This window comes from Lissotriton helveticus, chromosome 1_1 (genome assembly GCF_964261635.1).
Source record: "Lissotriton helveticus chromosome 1_1, aLisHel1.1, whole genome shotgun sequence".
Classification (NCBI taxonomy): Eukaryota; Metazoa; Chordata; class Amphibia; order Caudata; family Salamandridae; genus Lissotriton; species Lissotriton helveticus.
Window position 1 is genome coordinate 2067456222 of NC_136057.1, and position 27663 is coordinate 2067483884.

The 27663-nt window shown below is 44.3% G+C and overlaps 1 protein-coding gene across 1 annotated transcript in view; it reads left to right on the forward strand.

The window, feature by feature from the left end:
• Positions 1-27663, forward strand: part of PIGK (phosphatidylinositol glycan anchor biosynthesis class K) — a 382594-nt gene that overhangs the window by 67116 nt on the left and 287815 nt on the right. The window contains exon 2 of the mRNA XM_078645245.1: positions 13843-13896. Coding sequence (XP_078501371.1) covers positions 13843-13896 — 54 coding nt within the window. The remainder of the gene's footprint in view (positions 1-13842; positions 13897-27663) is intronic.

Genomic DNA, 27663 nt, shown 5'->3' on the forward strand with positions numbered 1-27663 from the left:
CCTTACCATGTACGCCAGGGGTACTTTATTCCATATAATACATGGTCACACCATCACCTTTTCCACAAACCACTTAAAAACTTGGTGCGTAGCTCTTTCATATGAAAGAGCAAGCATGTTTGCAAACATGAAGAATAAAAATAAAACCTCTAGTCCAAACTTAAACACATCAGAAACCTGTTTTTGATGTGTTCCTCTGGGTTCCCTGACCTTCTAAATGAACTCTTCCTTCGACCGCCTTCCTCTATATAGTGATGGAGCTCCTCAATGACTTTCAATTGCCTTATAACAGAGTTCTTCAAACTGTGGGGCGCCCCCCCCCAGGGGGGCTCGCACTCCTCCCGAAAATCTTACCTTTGTTGTCTTTCACTAGAGAACTCCGGTAGAGGGGAGGGAGGGGAAATCATCGGGCCGACCAGCCCATGCTTTTGTCTGTTAATCACCGTCCCAGGAGGGGGTTAATTGTTAGAACTGAAGCTTCAGCTGCAGTGAGAGGCAGGAAGTCTCCTCTGCTAAAACCGAAAGCAAAGGAAGAGACAGCCCTGTTCCTTTGCCTTCGATTTTAGAGGAGAGTCCTTGCCTCCCACTGCAGCTGAAGCATTTCAGTTCAAGCCCTGCCCGGTTCAAAATTTGTGATCAATCAAGCCTCATGTCTGCGCCGCCTCACAGGCTTTCTTCATGTGCTGCTTCACACCTGGAAGAAAACATTGTAATCTGTATCATTATCCGAACGGGGCACTGGCTGCAGACCCCACACTGATCTGGTGGTGTCTAGCCTTCCGTGTAAAAGCTGGCAAGGCACCACAGTCACTACTATGCACTAGTAGTGTAGACATTCCAGGCGAAAACGGGCCATTTTTTTTTACCGGGCTGCCCTACTAAGGCTGTCCCTGCTTCTAAACTTGAGTGGTGTTGGCAGGATGCTTTTTCCCCTTACTGTTGCAATTACCAAAGGGCCTCCTGGCAGTTGATGGAACGCTCCCTCCAGCCCTCAAACACAGTTTCGGTCCCAGGCTGCCGGTGTGACTCAGAGAGCAGATCCTTGTCCACGGAGGCCAGTCCACTCTGCAGCAAAACCAGCAGAGTGGCTACTGTGACTGGCAGTGGAAGTTCTCTAAGAGTGCTAAACGATTGCTTAAGAAAACCTAGCACCCTAAATGAAGGCAATCCACAACACCCATGCTGCGCCAGCTTACATTTCAGATGGTTTACTCTATATTGCATTCCTGAAGACTATTCTATTTCTTTTTAACAACTGTTATGTTTCCGTAGGGTTTTACAACAGTTAGATATGACGTGCTTATGGATACATTCAGAGACATGTTGAGAGAGAAAGAATGAAAGTGTACAAAATGAGAAAATGCAGAAGATAGTATGAAGGAAAAACGTGATAGATTGAAGCACTCCGAAGACTGCTTCCCTTCCACACACCTTAGTAATGTTTAAATCATAGTCTAACATTTTTAGAATTCCATCATTTTGAACTCTAATTCACAACAAAATATGTATTAATTACTCATTCATCTCATACTACTAACAAGCATAAGTTACACCAACAGGACCGGCGTGTTTTAGGGTATGTTGGTTATTGTGTTGTATATCTGGCTATAGTAATTGTTCTCTGGGGTGGGAGAGATTCAGTAGGGTTAGGGTTGTGAGGGTAGTTTCAATAACAAGCTGACCAATGCTATAAAATGTGCTTTTTAGGCTAGTGCGTGGTCATGAATGATCAGATCATCTTCTGAACAGTAAGTGCCTGCCTGTCCTTGGTTACTGAGAACTGCAGTCACGCAGTGTGTTTCAGATTAGCATTGTTCCATTTCTGGTGCTTTCCAGCAGTTGTAAGATCTTCTTAGAGTTTCTTGTTGCTCAAATGGATGTAATTTCTGATATTTATATGTTTCTCTCATCTTCATTGCTTGATTTTTGCTCCCGAGAAAGTGTCATTCTCAGTCGTTGAAATGTTACTCATAAATAAACTCAAATTATGAAAATGTCACACATAGCAATCTGAAACCATGGCAGCTATGAGCTCTACCAATTTAACCCCGTCCTGGGAGGCTTAGCTCTTAGCAGAAAGTGTGACAAAGTTTCTTTTAAAAGTACACAGGCAGGCGCACAACGCCCAGAGGGCTAAAAGGGCTTCAAGTTGTGTTGTTTAAACAGCCTATGAATTGCTGGTCCTGACACTAAATATGGTTCTAAATAAAGAAGTATGTCTCCATTTGTAATGTGACTTTTTTGCCTTTGTTCCCTTTTATTATCAATCATGGATCATTCAGGAAGCCATAGAACACGAGCAAAAGTGCTTTCTATTTATTTTGAGGTTCAAAGTATGCACAGACAAGTGCTGGCAATGCATCTTTAGGTGACTGCTCATTTTTGTACCGCCTGGGTCATCAAAATAATGAGCTGGCAACCCTAACCATAAAACTGGAAGTTTATTGCAAGATCAGCACATTTATTTCCTCCACCCTGATCCCTGGTTAATGCCATTATAACAAAAGTTTAACTTATATCTGAAACCCTACGCCGCCGCCCACAACATGCTGAGTTACTTCAAGTGTCTGGAAATGCATCCTGCATTCAGACAACTCGCTCCTCATTCTCGCCCTTCACTTTCAGGCTCACCCTGCACACACAGAGAGCACAATGCCCTCACACTAATGCCGGTGCACTCACAATATTCACTATTGGTAATGCTTTCTAAAAAAGAATTGTTTCTCATGACTGAGCTAGGGAGTGCTCAAAAAATCTGATAACACAGTCACCGTTTTGGCTGAAAATGTCTGCAGAATGTTCAGCTTTGAGAGAAATTGCTATCAAAACTCTCTTGCCTTTCAGCTCGTCCTATTTATGTGAAATTGGGTTCTCAGCACTTGCGGTATTAAAGACTGAGTACCGTTTAAGACTAGATGTGGAGCACAACCTGAGGATGGCAGTACCAAAAATCCATCCACAGATTGACCGTCTGTGGTGAATAACATGCACACCCGTCACATTTATGCTGGTGGTGTTATTATTAATCTATGTCGTGTGGAACAAAGCCTCCTAGTAAAAACAATTTGCACACATTTTATCTTGGAAAATTGTGTTTTGAACTGTATAATAAGCCTCTGTCATTTCACCACACCCACTCACAAACCTGTAGTTTACTAAACATTCTTGTTGTGTAGAACATTATTTGACGGATATGGCTTGTGATATGCGTGTGGCAGTCGATTATGTAGTGTCCCAGATTCCAGAAATTTTTGTCAGGTGGTGGGGGGGGGGGGGCCAGCATCTAAAAAAATTCAGCTGGGGGAGCTCAACCTACAAAAGTTTGAAGACCTCTGCCTTATAATGTATGGCAGGGGTTACTTTATGCATTATAAAAAAAGTAGAGTTCTGGTGTCTTTTAAATATATTCGGCGACTTGGTGGGTCATATGAAAAGTAGATAAAATATAATACTATAAAAAAATTAGTGACTGCCGTTTATACATGGATAGCTGAATCCCATGTATTCTATCTGAATTGCAGGTATCTGTTTCCCACTCGTATTGCTTTATGATCTTTGTACTTATTTGTGTGATGAAACGTTCCTTCAAATTTTGCTTCACTGCAATTCCTAATATTCACGGCTCTTTACAAGGAGCATAACAGAGATGTGTTGCACTACCAGGAGAGGTTTACGAGGAGAGAAGTATTAAATTGACATAATGTTTCAGTAATCTTTTAGATTCTATGCTTGGCCTTAATCTGCCCCAGTGGGTTAGGGGACCTACACATATAGCTGGCCATACCCTTGACCTTGTTTTTTCTAACTGTTCCGGCCTCACGGTGCTCCCCTCGCTTCCTCTGACATGGTCTGATCACTTTTTGATCCCGCTTAAACTATCTCTGCAACGACCACCCAATGTGCCATCTAATATCAGGGAATTGGGCAGAAAATGGTATAAGATCACGCATAATGCCTCAGAACATACTTTGGTTAATAGGATAGGTTCATGCTCCGGTGACCTTAACGCGGATGCACTTAAATTTAATAAGGATCTTTCTGATGCAATTGAACAGATTGCCCCGCTTCAGCATCTTACCTCCCTAAGATCTAAACCTTCTGCCCCTTGGTTTAACGGGGAATTACGGGAAGAAAGAAGTAGATGCAAAAAATTAGAGCGGGCCTGGCGCCGGAATTACGATCCGTCAGCCAAAACCCTCTATAGAATGGCACTGAAGAACTTTCATAAACTCAAACGCTCTACGATGAAGGATCCTTTCATTGAAAAAGTCAAGACAGCAGAAAATTCAACTAAAATGTTATTCAACATTGTTAGGGAATTTGCTAATCCTCCTGCTTTGGCATGCCTTAATGAGCCGAGTCAATCTCTCTCTGACGACCCGTCTGACTTTTTCCTGAGAAGATTGTAAATATTACGGCAATTATCAATCAGAATAGGAGGATGCCACCACCAAATAATAACACTACTCATGACGTACGGTTTACCTCATTTTCACCTTTAACTTTAGAACATGCGCGGTCCCTACTCTATAACTGTAAATCAGGTTCTCCTCTTGATCCAGCCCCTGCTCAGATCTTGAGTGACCTGGCTCCGCTACTGATTGATCCTCTGTTGGAAATATGGAATGCCTCGCTGCAATCTGGCCTGTTCACCGTGCTGTGGAAATAGGCTTTGTTGATCCCTATTCTGAAAAAAGCAGATGCTGATCCCTTATGCCTATGTAATTACCGGTAAAGAACAAAAGGAGGAGTACCACCCAGTGGAAACGGTGGTTCCTAATGGGGTACAGGCTGGAACAAAAGGGGGAAATTTCCTTTTGTTTAGAAACCCCTCACTCACCACCTAGTGGTGACATGCTTCATCATCGGGGTCCACCCTAATGACCTAGCGTCATCAGGGTGTGCTACAACACCTGATTACAGTGGAGCTGGTTGTGAGTGAGGATGCGTGAAACGAAAAAGGGGTATGTGTGTTAAAAATTGTCCTGGTTTAACTTAAGAAATGGAATTTTTATTTATAAGCAACTGGACAATGTTAAAAACAAAAGTGCGAGATAAAGTGAGGGTGATTATGAGCCCTTGTATCTCTATGTGTTTATCAGGTCTACATGTTTCAACCATAAAGGTGTGGGTTCACCAGGTTTTCATCAGGACCGTTGCCCGGAGAGTGGGTGGTGTGCGTCCCCTAAAAGGCGCACCCAGTCCTACTCTCTGGGACCACAATGATTGACAAAAAAGTAGTTGTCTGTGGTAAACGCTATAACCCGGTTGGGTTAGCGTGAAAAAACAAAATACCTGCAAAGAAATTGGGGAGCAATGTCAGATCGGTTTGTATACAAGCCTGTAACGATGTGCAGTGTCTCACATTCGTGTCTGCATGCTGATGATCCCATTAGGACAGGTACCTTGTGATCGTGTACACGGTACTTGCGCTCAGTGCCATGATGTGGAGGTACCTGAGTAGAGTTTATAAGTGGTGTGCTGCTTAACCACTCAAGTTCAAAAACGCTAATTTTGCGTGCGTCAATATCTATTCGATGCATACACCAGACATCCAGTTTATGTGGCGTGAACAAATCTTGCAAGCCTACAGTGAGGGCAAAATTTTCTCTTTACAAGTGCATAGGCCGCCATGCTCTACATGCGTCACTCGTACCGGACTCACAGACAAAAAACAATGAAAGACACACAAGGGTTAAGCTTACTCGTATTGGGGTATTAAGAAACCTCGTAGGGCGGGGAAGGCTAGCCTCGTCAGGAATAATGTATTCTGAAACAAAGATCGATGGTATGTTTCAAGAATAGCGTCTAACTAGGAACAGTGGGTAAAGATAGTTGGTTACGAACAAGTCGGGACCGGGCGCTGAGGTCTGTGCAGCCCGCGGGACCCGGCACCTGAATTACTTACAGTTTAGTGGAGAGGTTGCTTGCCGTATACCTACTGCGGTCCTCCGCCCTGCTACAGTGGGAGCGGGCGTCTGGGCCGGTATGTAGGCTTTCTGCTTCCGCGGTGGGCGGAATTGGCTGCCGGTCACGTGGGTCGGCGTCAATGTCGTCATGGGCGCTGGGAAACGTATGGTGGCCGCATTAGCTCAAACTCGCCCTACACTTTAGGGTTCGATTCCCGTGGAGGGGATCGATCTGTTTGGGAGCAATAAAATTAAATATGTTATGGTAATTACGCTGCTACGAGGGTAAGAATTTGAACACCCTTGGAAATTAAATAATAATGATAGCGCTGCTACGGGGGTGGTATTAAAGCAATAAAATTAAATAATTAAAGGTAATTACGCTGCTCGAGGGTAAGAATCTGAACACCCTTGGGGAGTAAAAAATGATTGCGCTGCTACGGGGGTATTTAAAACCCTGGGGAGCACAAATATGAACATATTTAGATCAATGAGAGAAGAGATTGGCTGAAGCCTGTACTGGTGTCAAATTCTGCTCAGGATGTCAACCCGGATGATGGCTTAGTGGAGTTACAGCCAGGGTCCTAGCCGAGTGGCCCTGCGGAAAAGGCTATTAGACTTTATGTGGAGAAATGGCAAGTCAACCCACAGCTTGGTGTTGGGACAGTGTGACGGCAGATGGTGTCAGATAATGCTGGAAGTGAGCGGCTGCTTCACGATGAGGGGCCCTTCCTCAGATCTGAGAGTGAAGAGAAGGGTTCTTTTGGAGTCATTGTAGTACTGAATGCCACGGGATATTATCGTTGAGCCCTGTTCTGTGGGTAGACAGTCTGTAGACCCAACGTTGTTCCTTTTCATATAGGAGCCGCTGGGTATTGGGTCCCTGTGGGACTTGCTCAATGACGGTCCATCTCATATCGTTGGGTGTGTGATGAACCTCAAGAAAGTGGTCAGTAAGTTTTGTTGCATTTTTCTTGCAGCGTATGGTGCTGCGGTGCTCGCAAATCCGTTGCTTGACTTTGCGGGTCGTCATGCCCACGTAGGATTTTCCACATGCACACTTAATTAGATATACCACATTGGCACTGTTGCAGTTAGTGTGTGCACGTTGTTCCCATACTTTACCGTCCTCTCGGTTCAGTGTCTTGGTGTTTTCTGTCAGATGACAGACACTGCAGTCTCCACATTTGAAGTGTCCTGTAACTGGAGGTAGGTTCCATGCTGTGGTAATACTCGGGTTGAGGTTGACAGGATTCAGTTTAGGTCTGGTGGAAACTAGGTTGTTTTTCAGACTTGGTGCTCTTTTGTAAGAAAACAATGGCTTGTCCCAATTGAATGCACCTGTGTTCACTATTGCCCAGTGTTTGTTAATACATTTACTCACTTGGTTGGATATGGTATTGTATGTTGTGACGCAGGTGAGTGGTACTTGGTCTGTTCCCACTGTTTTTTCTTCAAGGAGCCCCTCTCTTGCTTGGTTCCTAGCTCTCTTTTGACATTTTTCGATGATTCTGGTAGGGTACCCACGTTGTTGAAGTTTACTGGTTAGATCGCGGGCTTGAACTTTGTAGTCAGATAGGTTACTGCAGTTTCTCCGGAGTCTTAAGTATTGCCCGTAGGGTAGATTTTCCCTGAGAGGACGGGGGTGGAAACTCTCATACCTGAGGAGGTTGTTTTTGGCAGTTGGTTTAAAGTGAGTTTTGGATGTTAGGCTGTTTCCATCTTTTGAGATTTCTAAGTCCAGAAACACAATGTGTTGTTTGTCAAAACAGTGGGTGAATTTCAAGTGTGAGTCGCAGGAGTTTAGCCAACTAATGAACTCCATGAGTACTTCCTCTGGTCCTTGCCAGATGGCTAGGACGTCGTCAATGTAACGTCGCCAAAATTTGATGTGGTCGCCAAAGGGGTTAGTTTCAGATTGGATGAATTTCTCTTCGAAATCATGTACGTAAAGTCCTGCCACGCTTGGGGCAAAGACACTGCCCATGGAAGTCCCACCAATCTGGAGGTACAGAGATCTCTCATATTCAAAAAAATTTCTTTTTAACGCTAGGGTAGCGCATTGAAGGATGAAAGATACTGGCGTCTGATGCTCCCAGTTGTTATTCTCTAAGATAGTTTTTAGCACATTGATGGTGGCATCCTGTGGTATGCTGGTATACAGACTTTCTATATCGAGGCTGAGTAGGATGGTTTCCTCGTCAACTTTGATCTCTTTCAGGAGTACCAGTAGGTCTTTAGTATCCTTTAGGTATGTGGGTGTGGATTGTACTATGGTTTTAAGGAAGAAGTCACAATACCTCGAGAGTGGTTCCAACAGTGATCCAATGCCTGACACAATTGGCCTGCCAGGTGGGGGAATTTTTCCTTTGTGCATTTTTGGCACAATGTAGAAGTATGGGATTTTTCCTTCTGTTTTACTGAGGTAATCAGCTTCCTGTTTAGAGATGTTGCCTGTAGCTTCTGCCGTCTCCACTAATTGAAGGATTTCTGCTTTCAGATCCTCTGTGGGATCTCTGGGTAACGGTTGGTAGTTCCTCACGTCTCCAAGGAGTATTCTGCACTCTGTATCGTAGTCGGTTTTATTCATGATGACCAAGCCTCCTCCTTTGTCTGCTGGCTTGATTATGATGTTGTTATCTGTTTTCAGGTTCAGGATAGCACTTTGTTCAGCTCTGCTGTTATTTTGAAACTGTTTGTTTTCTTTCATCCGTTCAATGTCATTGAATACTGCCTGTTCGAATGTGTTGATTTCAACTGGGATAGTGTGAGGAGGGGGTATGAATGTGGACTTTAATCTTAGTCCTGTTTCATTTGGTTTCCCGTCCATGTCCTGGCAAGGGTGTTTCTCAAAGAAAGCTTTCAGTTTCAATTTGCGGAAGAAGGCGGATAACTCGCAATGTAGCTTGAACTTGTCGAGTCGAGTTGTAGGCACAAAACCCAGACCTTTATTAAGGACTTTGTTTTCGATGTCGGTTAAGGCTCTTGAGGATAGATTAGTCACTAGCTCCTCATGTTGCTGGGACCTGCTTTGTTCGTTCCTGCTCTGCTCCTGGTGTTGTTGCCTACCGGGTCTTCCTCCTCCCAGTGGACGTTGTTCCCAGGTTTTTTTCTTCCCCTCCCGCGCCTGCCTCTGTTCGAAAAAGGAGGGCGGAATTGGTGGGGTTGGAAGAATTGTGGTTGGAACGGTGGTTGCCATCCATACATCGGGTATGCTTGGTCTGGCATAAACGGTGGGGGGAATGGAGGTTGGCCGTATTGTGGCCATTGATATTTTCCTCTGAATCCTCCTCATTGTCTTTGTTTTTGGTTGCTGCTTGCTGAGCCTCCACTATTGTTTGAACTGTTGGAGCTGTTGCTAGATACATCTGAATCTGGATCAGTGCCAGGTGTCACTTTGTAATCTGCTTCCGAGTAAGGGTAAGCTTTGACGAAAGAGAAACGTTTGAGGTCTTTTTGAAATTTTTGAACCTTTTGTTGGGTTAGATTCTCCCTGTATTGGTTGATCTCTTTATTGAGATCATCTAGTTTCTTCTTGTATCCCGTGATGGTCGTCTTGATTTGGGCTTCCGTGACTTGAATGTCTATCTGTATTTTTTCAGACAGACGTTATGCGGTTTTAAGGATCAACATGATCCAGTCATGGGTGCAGTGCCATGCTATACGTGCCCAGTCCCTTCTGAACTCATGATCATCTAGAAAGATGCGTGGGGCATTGGTGACCAATAGTCCTTTCGGTGCCATTTGGTTGGTCACGTATTCCTTGAGGATTGTGCCGTGAAGTATAGTTCTAATGCGGTTTCTCTTCATCTCTGTCAGTTTATCCCAGTCGGATGTCTGGGCGATTGTGTTACTTATGTTGGCGTCTGCAAAGACAGCGAGGTTGCCCATGATGGAGTCAATTTCTTCTGTCGAGTAAGTGAGGCCTTGGTTGTCTGCCATGTTTGAACAGTGTGTCCAGTGGTGAGCTACGAGGTAGGCTAGGTTGCTATGTCTTAGCTCTCACAGCTGTCCCAACTGTTCCAACACCAAGCTGTGGGTTGACTTGCCATTTCTCCACATAAAGTCTAATAGCCTTTTCCGCAGGGCCACTCGGCTAGGACCCTGGCTGTAACTCCACTAAGCCATCATCCGGGTTGACATCCTGAGCAGAATTTGACACCAGTACAGGCTTCAGCCAATCTCTTCTCTCATTGATCTAAATATGTTCATATTTGTGCTCCCCAGGGTTTTAAATACCCCCGTAGCAGCGCAATCATTATTTTTTACTCCCCAAGGGTGTTCAGATTCTTACCCTCGAGCAGCGTAATTACCTTTAATTATTTAATTTTATTGCTTTAATACCACCCCCGTAGCAGCGCTATCATTATTATTTAATTTCCAAGGGTGTTCAAATTCTTACCCTCGTAGCAGCGTAATTACCATAACATATTTAATTTTATTGCTCCCAAACAGATCGATCCCCTCCACGGGAATCGAACCCTAAAGTGTAGGGCGAGTTTGAGCTAATGCGGCCACCATACGTTTCTTAGCGCCCATGACGACATTGACGCCGACCCACGTGACCGGCAGCCAATTCCGCCCACCGCGGAAGCAGAAAGCCTACACACCGGCCCAGACGCCCGCTCCCACTGTAGCAGGGCGGAGGACCGCAGTAGGTATACGGCAAGCAACCTCTCCACTAAACTGTAAGTAATTCAGGTGCCGGGTCCCGCGGGCTGCACAGACCTCAGCGCCCGGTCCCGACTTGTTCGTAACCAACTATCTTTACCCACTGTTCCTAGTTAGACGCTATTCTTGAAACATACCATCGATCTTTGTTTCAGAATACGTTATTCCTGACGAGGCTAGCCTTCCCCGCCCTACGAGGTTTCTTAATACCCCAATACGAGTAAGCTTAACCCTTGTGTGTCTTTCATTGTTTTTTGTCTGTGAGTCCGGTACGAGTGACGCATGTAGAGCATGGCAGCCTATGCACTTGTAAAGAGAAAATTTTGCCCTCACTGTAGGCTTGCAAGATTTGTTCACGCCACATAAACTGGATGTCTGGTGTATGCATCTAATAGGTATTGACGCACGCAAAATTTGCGTTTTTGAACTTGAGTGGTTAAGCAGCACACCACTTATAAACTCTACTCGGGTACCTCCACATCATGGCACTGAGCGCAAGTACCGTGTACACGATCACAAGGTACCTGTCCTAATGGGATCATCAGCATGCAGACACGAATGTGAGACACTGCACGACGTTACAGGCTTGTATACAAACCGATTATCTGACATTGCTCCCCAATTTCTTTGCAGGTATTTTGTTTTTTCACGCTAACCCAACCGGGTTATAGCGTTTACCACAGACAACTACTTTTTTGTCAATCATTGTGGTCCCAGAGAGTAGGACTGGGTGCGCCTTTTAGGGGACGCACACCACCCACTCTCCGGGCAACGGTCCTGATGAAAACCTGGTGAACCCACACCTTTATGGTTGAAACATGTAGACCTGATAAACACATAGAGATACAAGGGCTCATAATCACCCTCACTTTATCTCGCACTTTTGTTTTTAACATTGTCCAGTTGCTTATAAATAAAAATTCAATTTCTTAAGTTAAACCAGGACAATTTTTAACACACATACCCCTTTTTCGTTTCACGCATCCTCACTCACAACCAGCTCTACTGTAATCAGGTGTTGTAGCACACCCTGATGACGCTAGGTCATTAGGGTGGACCCCGATGATGAAGCATGTCACCACTAGGTGGTGAGTGAGGGGTTTCTAAACAAAAGGAAATTTCCCCCTTTTGTTCCAGCCTGTACCCCATTAGGAACCACCGTTTCCACTGGGTGGTACTCCTCCTTTTGTTCTTTATCAATATACCCAGGGGTAAAGGAGTATTCCCCCGTTCACTTGGTGAACCAAATACCTTGCTCTCCCCTCTGTTTTTCATATGTAATTACCGGCTCATCTCACTTCTTCCTAAAGCAGCTAAAGTCTTGGAGAAGGTGGTACAGGAGCAACTGTCTGAATACCTCGAACTACATCATTTGTTGCATGACTCTCAGTTTGGCTTTAGGCCAGGCTTTAGCACTGAGTCGGCATTACTGGAGGTGTCTAAGTCGATCCGTGAGTGTGTGGATAGGGGAGAGGAGGCCATGTTGGTCCTCCTCGACCTATCTGCAGCTTTTGATACGGTCTCACACGACATCCTCCTGGTACGTCGTATCAATTCCAGGACGGGTAGGGAATTGGGGGGAAACCGCTAGCCTGGGTATAATCCTTTTTGCAGGATAGATCGCAACAGGTTTTCCTCAGGCCGTATGTCTCTACTGAGAAACCACTGGAATGGGGGGTTCCGCAGGGCTCAGGGCTCCGCAGGGCTCAGGGTTCCGCAGGGCTCAGCACTCAGTCCTCTATTTTTTAATGTCTATCTGTCTCCATTAGCGAAGTTGGTGGAATCTTGGGGTGTCAGAGTGATCTCTTATGCTGATGACACACAGCTTGTGTTTTCATTTAGAGATCACTCTGACTATATGGCTAATTTCGTCACTGCCTGGTTGACATAGCATCCTGGATGAACACCAATAACCTCAAATTGAACACAGATAAGACGGAGGTCTTATTCTTTAATCAAAAAGCTCCTATACCAGCCAATATATGGTGGCCTACAGAATTGAATCCGCCGCCTGCTCCTGTTTAATCTGCCCGCAACCTAGGCTTCCAATTTGATACGGCGCTGTCCTGCAAAACTCAAATTAACACGGTCTCGGCAGCTTGTTTCGGAAAGCTCCGTATGATTAAGAAGATCGCTCCCTTTCTCCCCCTTGACTCACGAAGGACGGTGGTCCACGCCTTGATCACGACCCACTTGGACTATGCAAATAGTCTATATGTGGGAGCCCCGGCTTATCTTATCAAGCGCTTACAGATAGTACAGAATTCCGCCGCCAGGCTGATATGTAACATTCCTTACCGACACTCTATTACTTCCTTCCTGGCCGCATTGCACTGGTTACCAGTGAGTCTACGTCTACAATTCAAGTCTCTAGTCATTGCCTTTAGGGCTCTCAATGGCCGAGGCCCGGCATACCTGAGGCATAGACTCAAGATCATGCAATCTGTACGCGACCTGAGATCGAACCATCTTCGCTTGATGTACACTCCTCGCTTCCGCCTTGCACGAACGGGGGGCCGGGGCTTTGCGGTGGCCACGTCCAAATTGTGGAATGGCCTTCCGCGGGAGCTCAGATCTCTCCCTACCGAATCTTTGTTTCGGAGGAAACTTAAGACCTGGCTCTTTTCCAAATACTAGCTCCCACTGAATCTCTGTGGTTATCGGCTGTCTGCAGCGCCAGGACACCCCCGTCGGGGGTAGCCGTGCGCTTTATAAGCTTCCAAATAAATAAATAAAATAAATACCTGTTTCTTATGTGTCAACACGATCTAAAATTGGTTCCTCAAACCTTGCCAATATCTGCGTAGTACCAGTATGTGCATGCTCCTGAAGAATACATCATGCCAGTTTGAATGTCCTTTCAAAATATTTTGCAGTCGACCTAATTTGTAAAAAAGATTACTGCTGTCTTTCACATTTCAGTTCTGATTCAGCTTTCTATTTAGAGGATTTCCTCTTCTCTTCATATGTCTATGTATATATGTCTTCTTAAGTGCTTAGTCACACTGCTTCACCATGAACCACACTCTGTTTATTTTACTCTAAGTGGGCTTTAATTTGTTTTTATTTACCATGTTCACGTTGTCATTTTGATTAATATGCTGTAAATATGGTTATTACTTTTGCAAATAAAGACACATAAATGTGAGTACTTTCATTAGATAGGTGTACTTTTTCATCTGAATAATTTTTTATTTTTAAAACAATTACAAACCTATCAGTAACGTACTGATTCATATTTTCCACTTTTTTCTGTTTGCAGTATCGAACACAGCAGTTATTCCGAAGTGGGCATACAAACAACTGGGCAGTTTTAGTAAGTATTCCCTAGTACAGACACGGTTATAGAACTTGTTTTACTCTGTTGTTCTTGGGAACTGTGTGCCAGAGTACCCGGGGGTAATGGATCATTACATTGATAAGTATAAGTAGAGCACCTGCGATAAACATGTGCATAGGCAAGATGGAATCAGAGTGCCAGCTTCGACACACTTTCTTTTACTATTGGATGGCTTTCTCTGAAGTTCTTAGAAGACAGTTACATAAAGGATCCATAGTGGTAGATAATTTTGCTAATAATGAATGTCAATATCACACTAAAAGGCTGAAAACAAGTTTAGTTTGACCCCAGAGGGCAACAGACTTTTCATGTATAACTTTGGAGGTGGTTTGCCACAGAGCTGACTGAAGGTCTTATTGTATAGTGGGGGATAGAATGTAAAATGGAAGACAGCTGGGATGCGTGGAAGCTTCAAAGGGAGTAGCAACAATGGAATACTTATTTAAGGAGAAGTGGAGACTTCCAAAATCAACTTCCCTTCGAACTGGTGAATTTCCTGATTTCTGCCCAGTCCCATTATGTACTTCTTTTCTTTGCCTAACTCTACTTGCTCCCTTTCTATCTCTAGCAGCATGATGTTTCTTACAACACAGGCGGCCATGGACTGTGATGTACAGTGACAGGCACAGCTAGACCTTGCTGTCTGTCCACATACTTGTTAGTGGCATAGCAAGGGTGCAATCTTGCTTAATGTCACCTAGGAATATGAGCCTTCATCCCCCGGTTTGGAAGAAAATATACTTATCATTGGGGGTGCAATCTGGGGCGTAGCTTAATTGGGGGTGCAATCAGGGGTGTAGCTTAGTCAGTAAGATTGGAAGTGTGTGGTTATAATACATTATATGGGAAGCAGAGCAGGAGGGGGCCTTAAGGAGCAGTAGGAGGGATAGAGGACGGCAGATTGTGAGGGTTACTTAGTACTCAATCTTTTGTTTAAAATATTTTTTTAAGACCTTTAAAACTGAGACAGAGACGAATGTTTGTTTTTGTCTCCATGTGTATGTAAAAATCCCAAGTGAAATCCGACAAACACTTCACCATACCCAACTTAAAGCACCTGCCCCCAACTATTTTCTACAGAATATTTGTAACGCCCCAAACATCCCCCCTGAATCTATTCCCCTGGTTGCAATGGTCCCCTTTGCACTATCTGCACTGTTTGCACCAGAACCGGTCTACCAGAATGCTTGTATTTGAATAGTAGCTGTTTGGCTGAGCAACTTTCTTTATCTTGAATCTTAGTGTAGGTGGGCTAATGGCTAAATTGTGCATTTGTTGCTCCTGCACTTGATCAAAAAGAACAAGTTACTTACCTTCGGTAACACGTTATCTGGTAGAGACTCTATCTAGCTGCAGATTCCTTACCTTTGAATTTCCTAGGCATCAGGCTGGATCTGGAAACTTTTGCTGAGCAATACCCCTTGCACGCGACGTCGGGTGGCTCCATTCGGCCCGCTTGTCGTTGATGACGTCGGTAGCATTGGTTATGACATCGCAGTGCCTACACAGGTGCCACCCAGGCACTTGGACGTCAGTACTTTTCATTTTTCCACACCAGAAGCGCAGAGCACAAAGTGAATGACGTAAACGTGTGCAAAACTAGGGTCCAGAAAGGGGAGTAACCCTAGACCTACTACATCAGTCCGCAAAGTGGGTAGACATGGGTGGGGATGTAAGGAATCTGCAGCTAGATAGAGTCTCTACCAGATAATGCGTTACCGTAGGTAATTAACTTGTTCATCTCATAGCGACTTCTAGCTGCAGATTACTTACCTTTTAATCAGACACCTGAGCCATACCATCCCGGCGGTGGATTGCAGACTCATTAACTAGACTAAAGTCTTGCAGTACTGAGCGGGCAAAGGGCCTGTCCCTGCGCACTTGTCCGTCAAGGCAATAACATTTTGCGAACATGTGCAATGATGCCAACGTCGCTGCCTGACCAATGTCTTGGACTGGGATACCCTGTGCCAAGGCCCTAGTCTCAGCCTTTCCCCTGGTGGAATGGGCTCTTAATCTCTCAGGGGGCTGCTTCTTCACCAAGGCGTAACAGATTGTAATGCAGAGAACAACCCAGCGAGAGATGGTTCTATTCTGCTCTGCTTTTCCCTTCTTTGCTCCCACATACCCCACAAAGAGTTGGTCATCCACCCGGAACTCTCTTGTGCGGTGAGGGTAGAATGACAACACTCTTTTTGGGTCCTTCCTTAGAGGGATGTGGGGGCGCCAAGAAGGTTGGTAAAGTGATGGACTGACCCAGATGGAATGGGGTTACAACCTATTGTGGCATAATAAAGGGCGTGGGTGGAAACAAGTGAGCCGGCCCTTTCAAAAATCTATTTACATTAGGAGATTTAAAGAGAGAAGGTTGGTCTGGCAGCTGCAAAAAGCAGACAGAGAATAAAGGTAACCCTTGAGAGTATCCAAAGCAGAGCCCTGCTAGGCAAGGGTCAGAATGAATAAACGTACAGTAGAAAGAGGAGCATAAAGAGGGTCAATAGACCTTTCTGTACAGTATAATACAAATTTCTGCCAACAGCAGGCATATACCGACTTAGTGGAGGGCCGTCTGGTCACCAGAATAACATTAGTCTTTGGGAGGAAGGTCAAAAGCCATCAACTGCCGCCGCTCAATAACCACGCTTTGAGGTGCAGAGCTGACAGGTTCGAGTGGAGACACTCATGCTCAGAAGCTCTGGATACCAAACTCTCTTTGCCCAGTCCAGCGCCACAAGGATGACTGGGGTCCGGACTCTCCTGATCTTCTGGGCATGAGTGGTATGGGCGGAAAGGCGTAAAACAGGCCTGAGCTCCACTCGGGACGAAATGCTTCGCCGAGCGATAGCCGCCTTGGAAACTCCAGTGCGCAGTACTGCTGACATTGTGCGTTCTCTTCGGAGGTGAACAAATCTAACCAAGGTTCTCCCCACTGCTGAAACAGACTTTGTGTTACCTCCGACTGGAGACGCCATTCGTGATCCGCTACGCATCGACGGCTAACATAGTCTGCCCTGGCGTTCAGAGAACCTGCCAGGTGTTGAACCACCAGGGTTATGCCCTGATGTTCCAGCCATGTCCAGAGACGCAAGTCCTCTCGACAAAGTGTCCACAGCCCACCCCGCCTTGCTTGTTGAAGTACCACAAGGCGGTGGTATTGTCCTGCACCAACTTCCCCTTGACGGAGGGAAGAAATGCTTTAAATGCCAAGCGAATCACTTGGAGCTCCAACACTTTTATGTGGAGCCCCATCTCCGCCGGAGGCCAATGACCCCTGATCTCCATCTCTCTCAAGTGGCCGCCCCATCCCAGAAGTGACGCATCTGTCACGATTGTGAAATCCGGTTGGGGTAGGGAGAGAGGTCTGCCTTTGACCTAATCTTGGTTCGTTAACCACCACTGCAAATCCTTTGCAGTTCCTTCCAAGATCAGAACCATTTCGGTGAGATTTCCCTGATGCTGTGCCCATTGGACCTTCAAGTGCCACTGCAGAGCCCGCATACACCATCTCGCGTGCCTTACCAACCGGATGTCAATGTCAATGTCAAATGTTCTTATATAGCGCTTTATCACCGCACGGTCTCAAGGCGCTTGCTTTGGGAACCCGTCCTGGCTTTTCCCTGTGAGGTAACCCGTACTGGGCATCCCCAAGGTGAAAACCAGGCATCCCGCCGCGGGGGGCCCGTAGTGGAGATTAAGCAAGCTATTGCCCAGAGTTGCAGAGTGTGAACCCGTGATTTTAGTAGGCACCGAAGCGAGAATTATCGAGTCCGTGGACATTTGGGCTCAAGACCCTGCCGGGTCGGGAATTGAACCCTGGTCCCAGGTCTGACCTCTGCTTCAAGGCCTGCCTCCTCTAACCAGTGAGCCAGCCTCCGAGTCAACCTCACAGAAATCCCGGATAGAGGCTCATAACCTGAATATCCTGGACTCGCTGCTCAGGAGAATAAGACTGAAACTGCACTGTGTCTAGAACAGCTCCGATGAAAGGGAGTGTCTGAGAAGGAGTCAGATGTCACTTCGGCACGTTTATAGAGAACGCCAACGAATGCAGGAGGTCGGCCGTAGTCTGAAGGTGGGAGACGACTGCCTGGGGCAAGGAAGCCTTCAGCAGCCAGTTGTCGAGGTAGGGGAAGACTGAAACCCCTAACCTGCGCGGATGAGGCACAACCACCACCATCACCTTGGTGAACACCCGAGGGGCACTGGTAAGGCCAAAGGGGAGCACAGCTAACTGAAAGTGCTAGTGGCCTACCTTGAACCGTAGGTAACGCCTGTGGTCCGGCAGGATGGGAATGTGAAAATAGGCATCCTGCAGGTCCAGCGCCACTATCCAGTCACCTTGGTCTAAGGCAGACAAGACTTGAGCCAATGTGAGCATTTTGAACTTCTTCTTTTTGAGGAAGAGATTGACTGTCCGAAGATCCAAAATGGGCCGAAGATCCTTGTTCTTCTTCGGAACCAGAAAGCAGCATGAATAACAGCCACTGCCTACTTCTGAAACTGGAACCCTTTTATAGCTCCTTTGGCCAAAAGAGCCGTAACTTCCTCTTGGAGCAGTTTTAAGTGATCCTCGCCAGCCGTTCCTGACTTGGCAGAATAGTAGAAAGTAAATAAAGGAAAGGAAGAGAATAGCCCTCCTGGACGATTCTCAATATCCACTTGTCTGTTGTTATAGATCTCCAGCGGGGGAGATGATGACAAATTCTCCCACCCACTGGAGTAGTGTGGTCCTCCAGACTCAGCATAGGAGTGCTTGGAGGCTGTGGCTTCTTAGGGCAGTGTTGCGGACAACTTCTGACCTCCATTCCGAGGACGAATGTACCGCATCCACGTCCATGCATTGCTTGGGAAGTCTGTGCAGGACGGTGGCTAGGATAGGGCCGACGCGGCTGGAAACCCCTTCTGTTGCCACGAAAGGGGTAAAAGGAAGAGTGGCCACGAGGAGTGGAAGAGAAGCCCAAGGATCTGGCCGTAGTTCAAGAGTCCTTGAACCTGACCAGGGCTGAGTCCGCCTTTTCGTCAAAAAGGCGGGTTCCATCAAAAAGCATGTCTATCAAATTGACTTGGACATCCCCCGAAAAGCCAGGCGTGGCGCCTCAATGCCACTGTATATGAAATAGACCTGCCCAGCGAATCAGTTGTATCCAAACCACACCGAATGGGGAATTTTGCTGCATCTCTCCTGTCCTGGACAGCCTGGGAGAGCACAGCCCGGGCCTCCTCCGGGACTTGTGGCAGCACTGGCGCAACCGTCTCCCAAAGAGAATGGGAGAAACAGCCCTATAAGCATGCTTTATTCACCGACCGCAATGCCAGACTGGAGGAAGAAAACAACTTCTTCCCCGAAGTTTCCAGTCTCTTGGATTCCCTATCCGGAAGGGCGGAAGGGAATGCGCCCTGGGAAGTAGAGGCCTGCACCACCAAACTTTCTGGGGTGGGGTGTTGGCTAAGGAACTTTGGGTCCCCTGGTGCTGGCCAATGGCGGCGTGCAATCCCCTGTGCTAGGTTTGGACCAAGTTCCTAGTAGGACGTCTGTAAGTGCCTTATTAAATGGCAAAAGGAGTTCAGAGGTGGAAGCCCCAGGTTAAAGCACTTCGGTTAGGAGATTAGTGCTGACCTGAACTGAGGGCAGCTCCAGTCCAAGAACCTCGGCTGCCCTCTTAACCACCGTAGCATAGGACGCCCCCTTCTCCGTAGCCACTGTAGGTGGAGAGAGCATGCCAGTGTCTGGGGAAGTATTCAGACCACTGGCTTCCCCAAGTTCCCCGTACCAGTCCATAGTCTCCTCAGAGACATTCCGGTTCTCTAAAGGGTCTCCAAACTCCTCCAATTCCTCTCCTGAGCCTAGCACATCCACAAAGTGCTCAGGCGACAACATAAAGCCCCTGGGTTCTGTCGACGTGGGAATCGGCGTTGAACGACGCCGTTCCGGCTCGGTGTCATCTGGCATGAGGATGGGGCTTGCGCCACCGACAGCCGCTGGCGAGGTCTCTAGCACCAACTTTGAATTTGACGTCAGGGAAGGTTGCGTTGGTACTACCACTGTTGTACGGGAACCAAGATCAGACTCCTGAGGCCTCACCGGCGCCGTGGCCGAAGCCGACGACGTCGAACCCAATGGGTCCATATCCGACCCCACGGGGCCCGAGGGCTCACCAACAGGGTTGTTCCGCTCAAATACGTGGCACATGGCCTTGTAAATATCCTGAATTTGAGCGGGAGTCGCTCCGGCTCCAGGAAATGGAGGGAGGCGCGTAGTCGACTATGACTCCGGCTCCGCAGAAATGTCCCTAGAGCATCGGTGCTTCTTACCTCTCGACGATGGATGCCAGTTGAGGTGAAGTCAAGTCTTCTTGGACTTCTAATTCTTATGGCTTTTCCCCGAATGTCCAGAAGACCTCCTATGGGAGGAAGAGGACCTAGGGCTCTGAGTGCGATCCTGCGACTTCCTCTTCTTCGAACGGGATCGTGACCTCCTCAGGGTCTTGCCCAATGGTGTCGACTGCTGGGCCGTGAGCAACTTCAATGCCCGCTCCCTCATGTTCTTAGTAGCCATCGCCCGGTAGTCTAAACACGACTTCGAATCGTGGTCGCGTTTAAGACCACAGACATACGCGGTGGGTATCGGTAACTGACATTGTGCGGGAATGTGTCCTGCACGCTTTAAAAACTGTTTTCCTACCCAACATCCCTCCCACACGAAGTCTTTAAACATTTCGACAAACGTCGAGAAAAAAGCCTGCCAAAAAGTGGCAGAGGGGTAGCTCTTCCTGGATCGGCACTTAACTGGTACGGAAAGAAAAGAACTGACGTCTTCGTGCCTGGGTGGCGCCTATGTAGGCACCGCAACATCATAACCTACGCTACCGATGTCATCAACGACACACGGAGCCGAATGGAGCCACCCGATGTCGTGCTCAAGGGGTATTGTTCAGCAAAATTTTCTGGATCCAGCCTGACACCTGGGAAATTCAAAGGTAAGGAATCTGCAGCTAGAAGTCTCTATCAGATTTGGGTGATTCTGGATAAACCTCCCCACCTCTGTGCCTCAATATTAAAATGTGTGTATGGTAAGGATGTAGAAAAACAACTGCACAGTGTTGCAACTATTCTATCAAATCTGGTTTCTTTTTCTTTTTTAGTATCAGCTAATGTTGAAAATACAAAAGGCTCTTAGTGTTTAGCAACACAGTCATAATCGTTGCACAAATAGGAACACACGTGACTCAGAGAATGGGTTGTTGTATACACATAAAAACAGCCTGTTAATTTTGAGGATTTAATAATCAATAATCACACGTGACCAGGAATTTACACCACACCACACTTGCTTGCTTTCAAGGGGATAAAAAGTATTTTCTTGATACCCTTCTGTTGAAATATGTGGTAGCTCATTGTTTTTAAGTTTTTAAGATCACGTTTATTATGATAAATGTGATACAACCAAGAATAATTAAAAAGAAAGAGAAATAATACAGTAGACTAACAAAAAGCAATTGAGTGATGTGGAAGAGGAAAGAAAAAAGGGGGAGCATATACATGATGTATATGAACTATTGTCTGATTATAAGCATAGGATAAGTAATGATATATACAACATAAAGTACATAATAGAAAAATAATGTTGTCAAGAGTGTGATGTTAATGAAGTTGGCAAACTTCTTGAGCGCTGAGTGAGTGGGCAAATGGTGAGTTTTCAGAGTTATCGAGGAAATGTGTAACTTGTTTTAAAACAAGTGATAATAGGTGCATAGAAGCAATATCTAGTCAATGTTTGTGACAGACTGCATACCGCCATGCTTTAGATGATAATTGCATAGAGTCCTTCTAATTTTGAGTTATTTGCTGAAAGGTAACTGTTAATAACAAATCCAATATTTCACATTCAATTAGATTGCATTAGATGTACATTCATAAAAATGCATTTGAAATAGAGTAGGGTATTTTGCAATGAAATACAGAGTTAGTCTGGTCCTAAACCTGTGTCCAAAAAGTAGAAACTGAAGTACATGTGAATAGTAGGTGTTAAAATCAGCTTGTTGTGCTGAACAAGTCCAACAAATATCAGGGATGACCAGGTTAATTTTGTGCAAGAATACCAGGACAAACAAAGTCTATTGTATATAAAAAAGAGTGTTTGCGTTGTGTTTGCTGCTCAAGAATATTTTCTAATTTTGATCCAAATCTGTTTCCAAGTTGATGGGGGTAAAGTAATGGAAAGATCCCTTTCCCATACTAATTCAGTATTTGTTTTAGGTCTATCAATAGAAATGCATTGCAAGTGTGAATAGATAGTGAAAGCCTGTGGGTTTGGTGTAAAAGGTCAGTAAGAACATTGGCCCACATGCATCAAGCATTTTTGGAGTCGCAAACGGTGCGATTCCTTAAAATCGGCCGTTAGCGATTCCAAAAGTGCTTTTTGGGATGCATGAAGCAATTTTAGAATTCGTAACATTTTTGCGAGTTCTAAAATAGCGATTGCTTTTAAGAAGTCGCAAATGTGCGATTTCTTTAAAGCAATGCATCATTACTTTTAAAAGTGCAAAATCGCAATTAGGGTGTCAAATTTACCGAGTGTTTGAACCACTCGGTAAATTTGGAAAAAGTGTTTAAAATGCTGAAAATGCTTTTTTTTCAACATTCATGTTACGGACACACATGTCCTTAGGACATGATGCGAAAAATACATTTCAGGGGTGCAGGGTGCAGGGTGCAGGGGGGGTCCTTTGGACCCCCCCCCCTGCACCCATGAAATTTTCAAAGTGCCACTCGCAATTTGCTAATGCCTTCCCATAGACTCCTATGGGCCTTTTGGCCCATAGGAATCAATGGGAATTGCGAAAATTAACTTAAGAATTCGGTATTTATTTGGGATTCGGTAAAAATTGCGATTTTTACCGAATCACAAATGAATACCGAAAAAAATGATGCATAGCATTTTGCAATTCTTAATTTGCGATTCGTTATTTTTCGCAAATTAAGAAGTGCAAAATGTCTCAATGATGCATGTGCCCCATTGTGAGGTGTTGGAGTGGGCGAAGAAATGGATTTGAAGTGGGTGTGTGCTTGAAAAATGATGTTCTCTAAAATGATAAGTCTGTTTCGGAATGGGGTTTTAAAATCATAGAGTACCTTAGCTTGTGAGAAAGAAATAAGGGGGTCTTGACTAAACAATTGGTTAACCAAAATTAGCCTGCTGATCTTCTTAGTTTGCAAATAAATTGGCCTGTTTTTCAGTTGTATATACTGATTATGTCAAATTGTGGATCCAAGAAAAGTCTGTTGGGGGGTGGGGGTGGTATAACTGACTTAAGCTAGTAATTTACAGGTAATCTTGAAGATTGGGGTGGAAAGCATTTAAAGGCTTTGCATGAATGTTAAGTATTCGTGAAATGTAAACGCACGTTACATATCTACCCATAATGGAGTATATGGTAAAGAAGGCGTGATCCAATGCACAGATTGCCTTCATAAGAATGCTTTATGATATTTTGAGAAATCTTGAAAGTTAACTCCACCTTCAACCTGCAAGGTTGTTTATTATTCCAGAGAAAAAGGATAATATAGAGGAAAGGTTTGTGTACAACTTAAGAGGAATATTCAATGGAATGTTATGCTTGATTTTAAGATAATTTGCAAGAAGCTTTTGACCCCCATAGTACTTGGTGATAGATTTGAGAAGGTAAGACGACGTTTTTTCAGTAGATACATTGTAAAATTGAAGCGTAGCATTAATGAGTTTTTGTAATGAATGCTGTGTGCGTGAGGTGTAATACGAGTGTTAAAGGTATTTAATTTACTCAAAAATTGTTTAGACTGGATCAGAGAGAGTTTTCAATTCTTAGATATAAAATGAATGATGAAATGTTGGGCTAAGGCCTTGAAAGCTTCCCATATGATGTGAAAAGAGGTGACATCCGTATGATTACGATGGAAATATTCATGCATGAAAGAAGTGAAAGAGAAGGTAAAAGTGGTATCCAACAGCAAAAGTTATTAAACCTCCATCTTTTGGGAGAGATGAACTTAGGTAAAATTTCTAAATAAACAGAAACCGGAGCATGATCAGAGATTAAAATGGAACTGATATTTGCTGAGTGTAAGGATTGAGTGAGAGGATGTGAAATTCAAATATAATGTGTTAGAAATGGGGGTCTAATTTCTAATAGTTTCCCGGTTTTAAGAGGCACACGTCAAGGGTGCCCCCTGTCACCCCTTTTGTTTGCTCTCGCAATGGAGCCTTTTATTAATTCAATACTGACCCAAGAATGTATTATTCCATTTACGCATGGTAATAACTCCCTCAAAATTACTGCTTACGCAGACGATCTGGCAATTTATACAACCGATGTACCTAAAGCCATAGCTGGGATCATTATGGAAGCTGACGAATTCGGCTTGGTTTCGGGATACAAACTAAATTTAAACAAAACACAAATCGTTATTAACTATAAGCTTCCGGCCCCAGTTTTGGGGGTTTGCCACACTGCGAACTACTTGGGTATTAAAATAACATCTAACTTAAAAGAAATTATGGCCCTAAATTATGATACTTTATTGAAGGAGACAATAGGGACCCTTAAAAATGGCATACGGTTCCCTTAAATTTAATAGGACGAATCAACCTTATAAAAATGAACATTCTGCCAAATTTTTTGTATTTGTTCAGGTCCATCCCGCTCGATGTTCACAACTTATTTTTTGAAAAACTGGATGGCTTTCTAGGAAGCTACATTTGGGGCTACAAAAAAAATCGCAGAGCTCTGTCTCTTCTCAAATTAACGGCTACTAAGGGCGGCCTTGACTTCCCCGACTTTAAATTTTACTTTTACGCTTCTTTCCTGGGTCGGATACGCAGCCTTTTTTCTTCTAACTACCCTTATTTTTATCACCAATTTATGCTAGGAGCAAACTCTGTACAATTTTTAGCTAGAAGCAATGACCCGAACTACTTCAAACGAGTGAAGTTTAAGACCGCTAAAGATGTAGTCCATATATGGTATACTATTATGGCTATTAATAAAACTACGTTCTGTCACCCAAAGCTAAGCATGTGGTATAATCCGGGCCTACCTGAGATTTTTAGCGATCCAACAGTTAGAACATGGGCTAATCTAGGTATAAATCACCTCTCCGACTTATACGGATCATCAGGTTTTTTAACATTTGATACCTTATGAATACTTTATAAACTACCTCTAAATGCTCTTTTCAAGTACACACAGATACATGATTTCTTCATGAATAAAATGAAACTAAGGGAAATTCTAGACTCAGAAATATGGATCTGCATTTACGGGGAAACAAATAGTGACATAATTAGCCTGGGGTACAAATGTCTTTGTCAATCTAAACCTGATGATTGCATTAAAATCGCACAGAAATGGACTACTACTTTAGGAACGCCCATCTCTTCAAATAATATTTCCACTTTTCTTCATAACAGTAACTCTTTAACTAATTCTTCTAGCTTAAAACTTCAATCTTACAAGACTGTATGCCAGCTATACTACACGCCGCTTCACTTCTTTAAGTGGTCAGGGAAAAATGCATTATCCGAAAGTATAAAACGCCCAAAATGCGACCTACTAGCAGCAGATATAGTACATATAATTTTTTCATGCCTGGCTCTGCAAACATTTTGGGATGAAATAAAAAAAATGCGGAAACTGAATAAAATGTTCTTTGGCAAATTCTCTGCCGAGATGATACTTTTGGGAACACAACTAAATACTGCAATTCACAAGGACCTAATGTTTATTCTAATTTCTTGTGCAAGACTGATAATCGCTAGGGACTGGATCTCAGACAAACCACCATTGGTAACCGAATGGTGGTTTCTGGTAAATGAGATATATGATATGGAACTTTCAACTGCCAAAATTCAAGGGATTGGTTCTTTGAAGAAAGTTGATAAAATTTGGGGTAATTTGTTCCCTATTCACGGATGAATGACTTCATCTTTGCAGTACTAGATCTGTGAATAGTTCCTATTTCTTTCATGGCTAGAGCTTATTTGATGCAGAAGAAACTGATGTATTTTTCTTTAATATACTGTAAATCTCTTTGCCTATTTTCTATTTGATTAAGTTTTCAAGGAATTTATGTATTATAAATTCTTTTTTTTCTCTTGTTGTAAAATGCTTTATTTTTGAAATGTACGTCTGCTTGTGCTGTCAATAAAAAAAAGTTTAAAAAAAGAAAAAAAAGTAATGGGGGTCTCTAGTTGGCAGAGGTAGGTACCTTTGTCACATAGTGGCTCATACATCTAGTCAGGGTAAGGGGGAATACATACTTTACATAACCCCTGCTGACCCCGTGGGTAGCTTGGCACAAGCAGACAGACTTATCCCAAAGGCAATGTGTAAAGTATTTGTACTTAAAACACACAGTAATACAGTGATCACACCACAAATGGGCACCACACCATTGTAGAAATAGAAAGTATTTTTATCTAAACTCAACAAGACCAAAATAACAAAAATGCAACATACATGTAATAAGAATATGACTTTAAAAAGATTTTTAAAAACTTGCCCCATAGAAAACTAAGGTTGCGTAATTTCTCTCAAAGTACCTGTAGTTGCGACAAAATTCACACGGCCAAACAGCAGCACAGATGGTAAGTGTTGGAACACAAAGATGAGTCAATCTCTGATACCTTGGGCAGGCGATGTCACAGTTCTGCTGCATGCAGGAGAAGTGATGCGTCAAATTTGGACTGTAGGGGTAAGTGTTGGTCCATGGGTGATGGCGTCGGTAAAACTTTTCACACAGGTACGATGCTTGGAAATCCAGGATGCGTCGGCGATTGATGTGTCGGCATCCAGCGACACTGCGTTGGTTTCTTTAGCCGCGATTGCTCAATCAATCTGCTCTTGGGGCGGCGACAGGTGATGCGTCGTTTCGGCAGCAGCGTGACAGTGCCACGTCGGAAAAACAGCTGCATGAAGAGTGATGCATCGATTTTCTTGTTGTTGCATTGCTTTTCCAGCAGCAGGAACAACCTCCAGAGGCCCAACACAATCACAGGCCCCTCTTGGCAGGTCAGAACTCAAAGCAAGGGGGACCAGTTGAATATGTAGGGATTTGTGACATAATATCATTACTCCAGATTTTTCTTTTTGCCATTACCCGCCAAGAAGAATACTTTGCCTACTCGCCCTTTATGTAATTTCACAGATTCGCTCTCTGAAAGATGGGATTCTTGCAAGAAAGCAATATGAACATTAAGTTTTGACAGATGCGTCAAGACTATTTGCCTTTTGATTGGGAGAGTATATACCGCTAGCATTTCAAAACACCATTGTCAAAACCATTGAGAAGAAACAAAATGAAGGATATCATCAGACATAATTTTTAAACATGAAAAAAAGGGCCAAACCAGTAATAAGAAAAATAACATAATAAAAAGGAATAATACAGTAAAAAGTCCATCTGGGGGTCTCTAGTTGGCAATGGTATTCACCTTTGTCCAAATAGGGACCCTTACTTCTAAGTCAGGGTAAGGGGATTACACTCCTAAATAACCCCTGCTCACCCCCTTGGTAGCTTGGCACGAGCAGACAGGCTTATCTCAGAGGCAGTGTTTTAAGCATTTGTGAATATACACAGTAATACAGTGAAAACCCTACAGATGGACACAACACAGGTTTTTATAAAAATAATTATTCTTTATAGAGACTTAACACAAGACCATAAACGACAAAATCCACAATACTATACTTAAAGTTGACTTAAAGA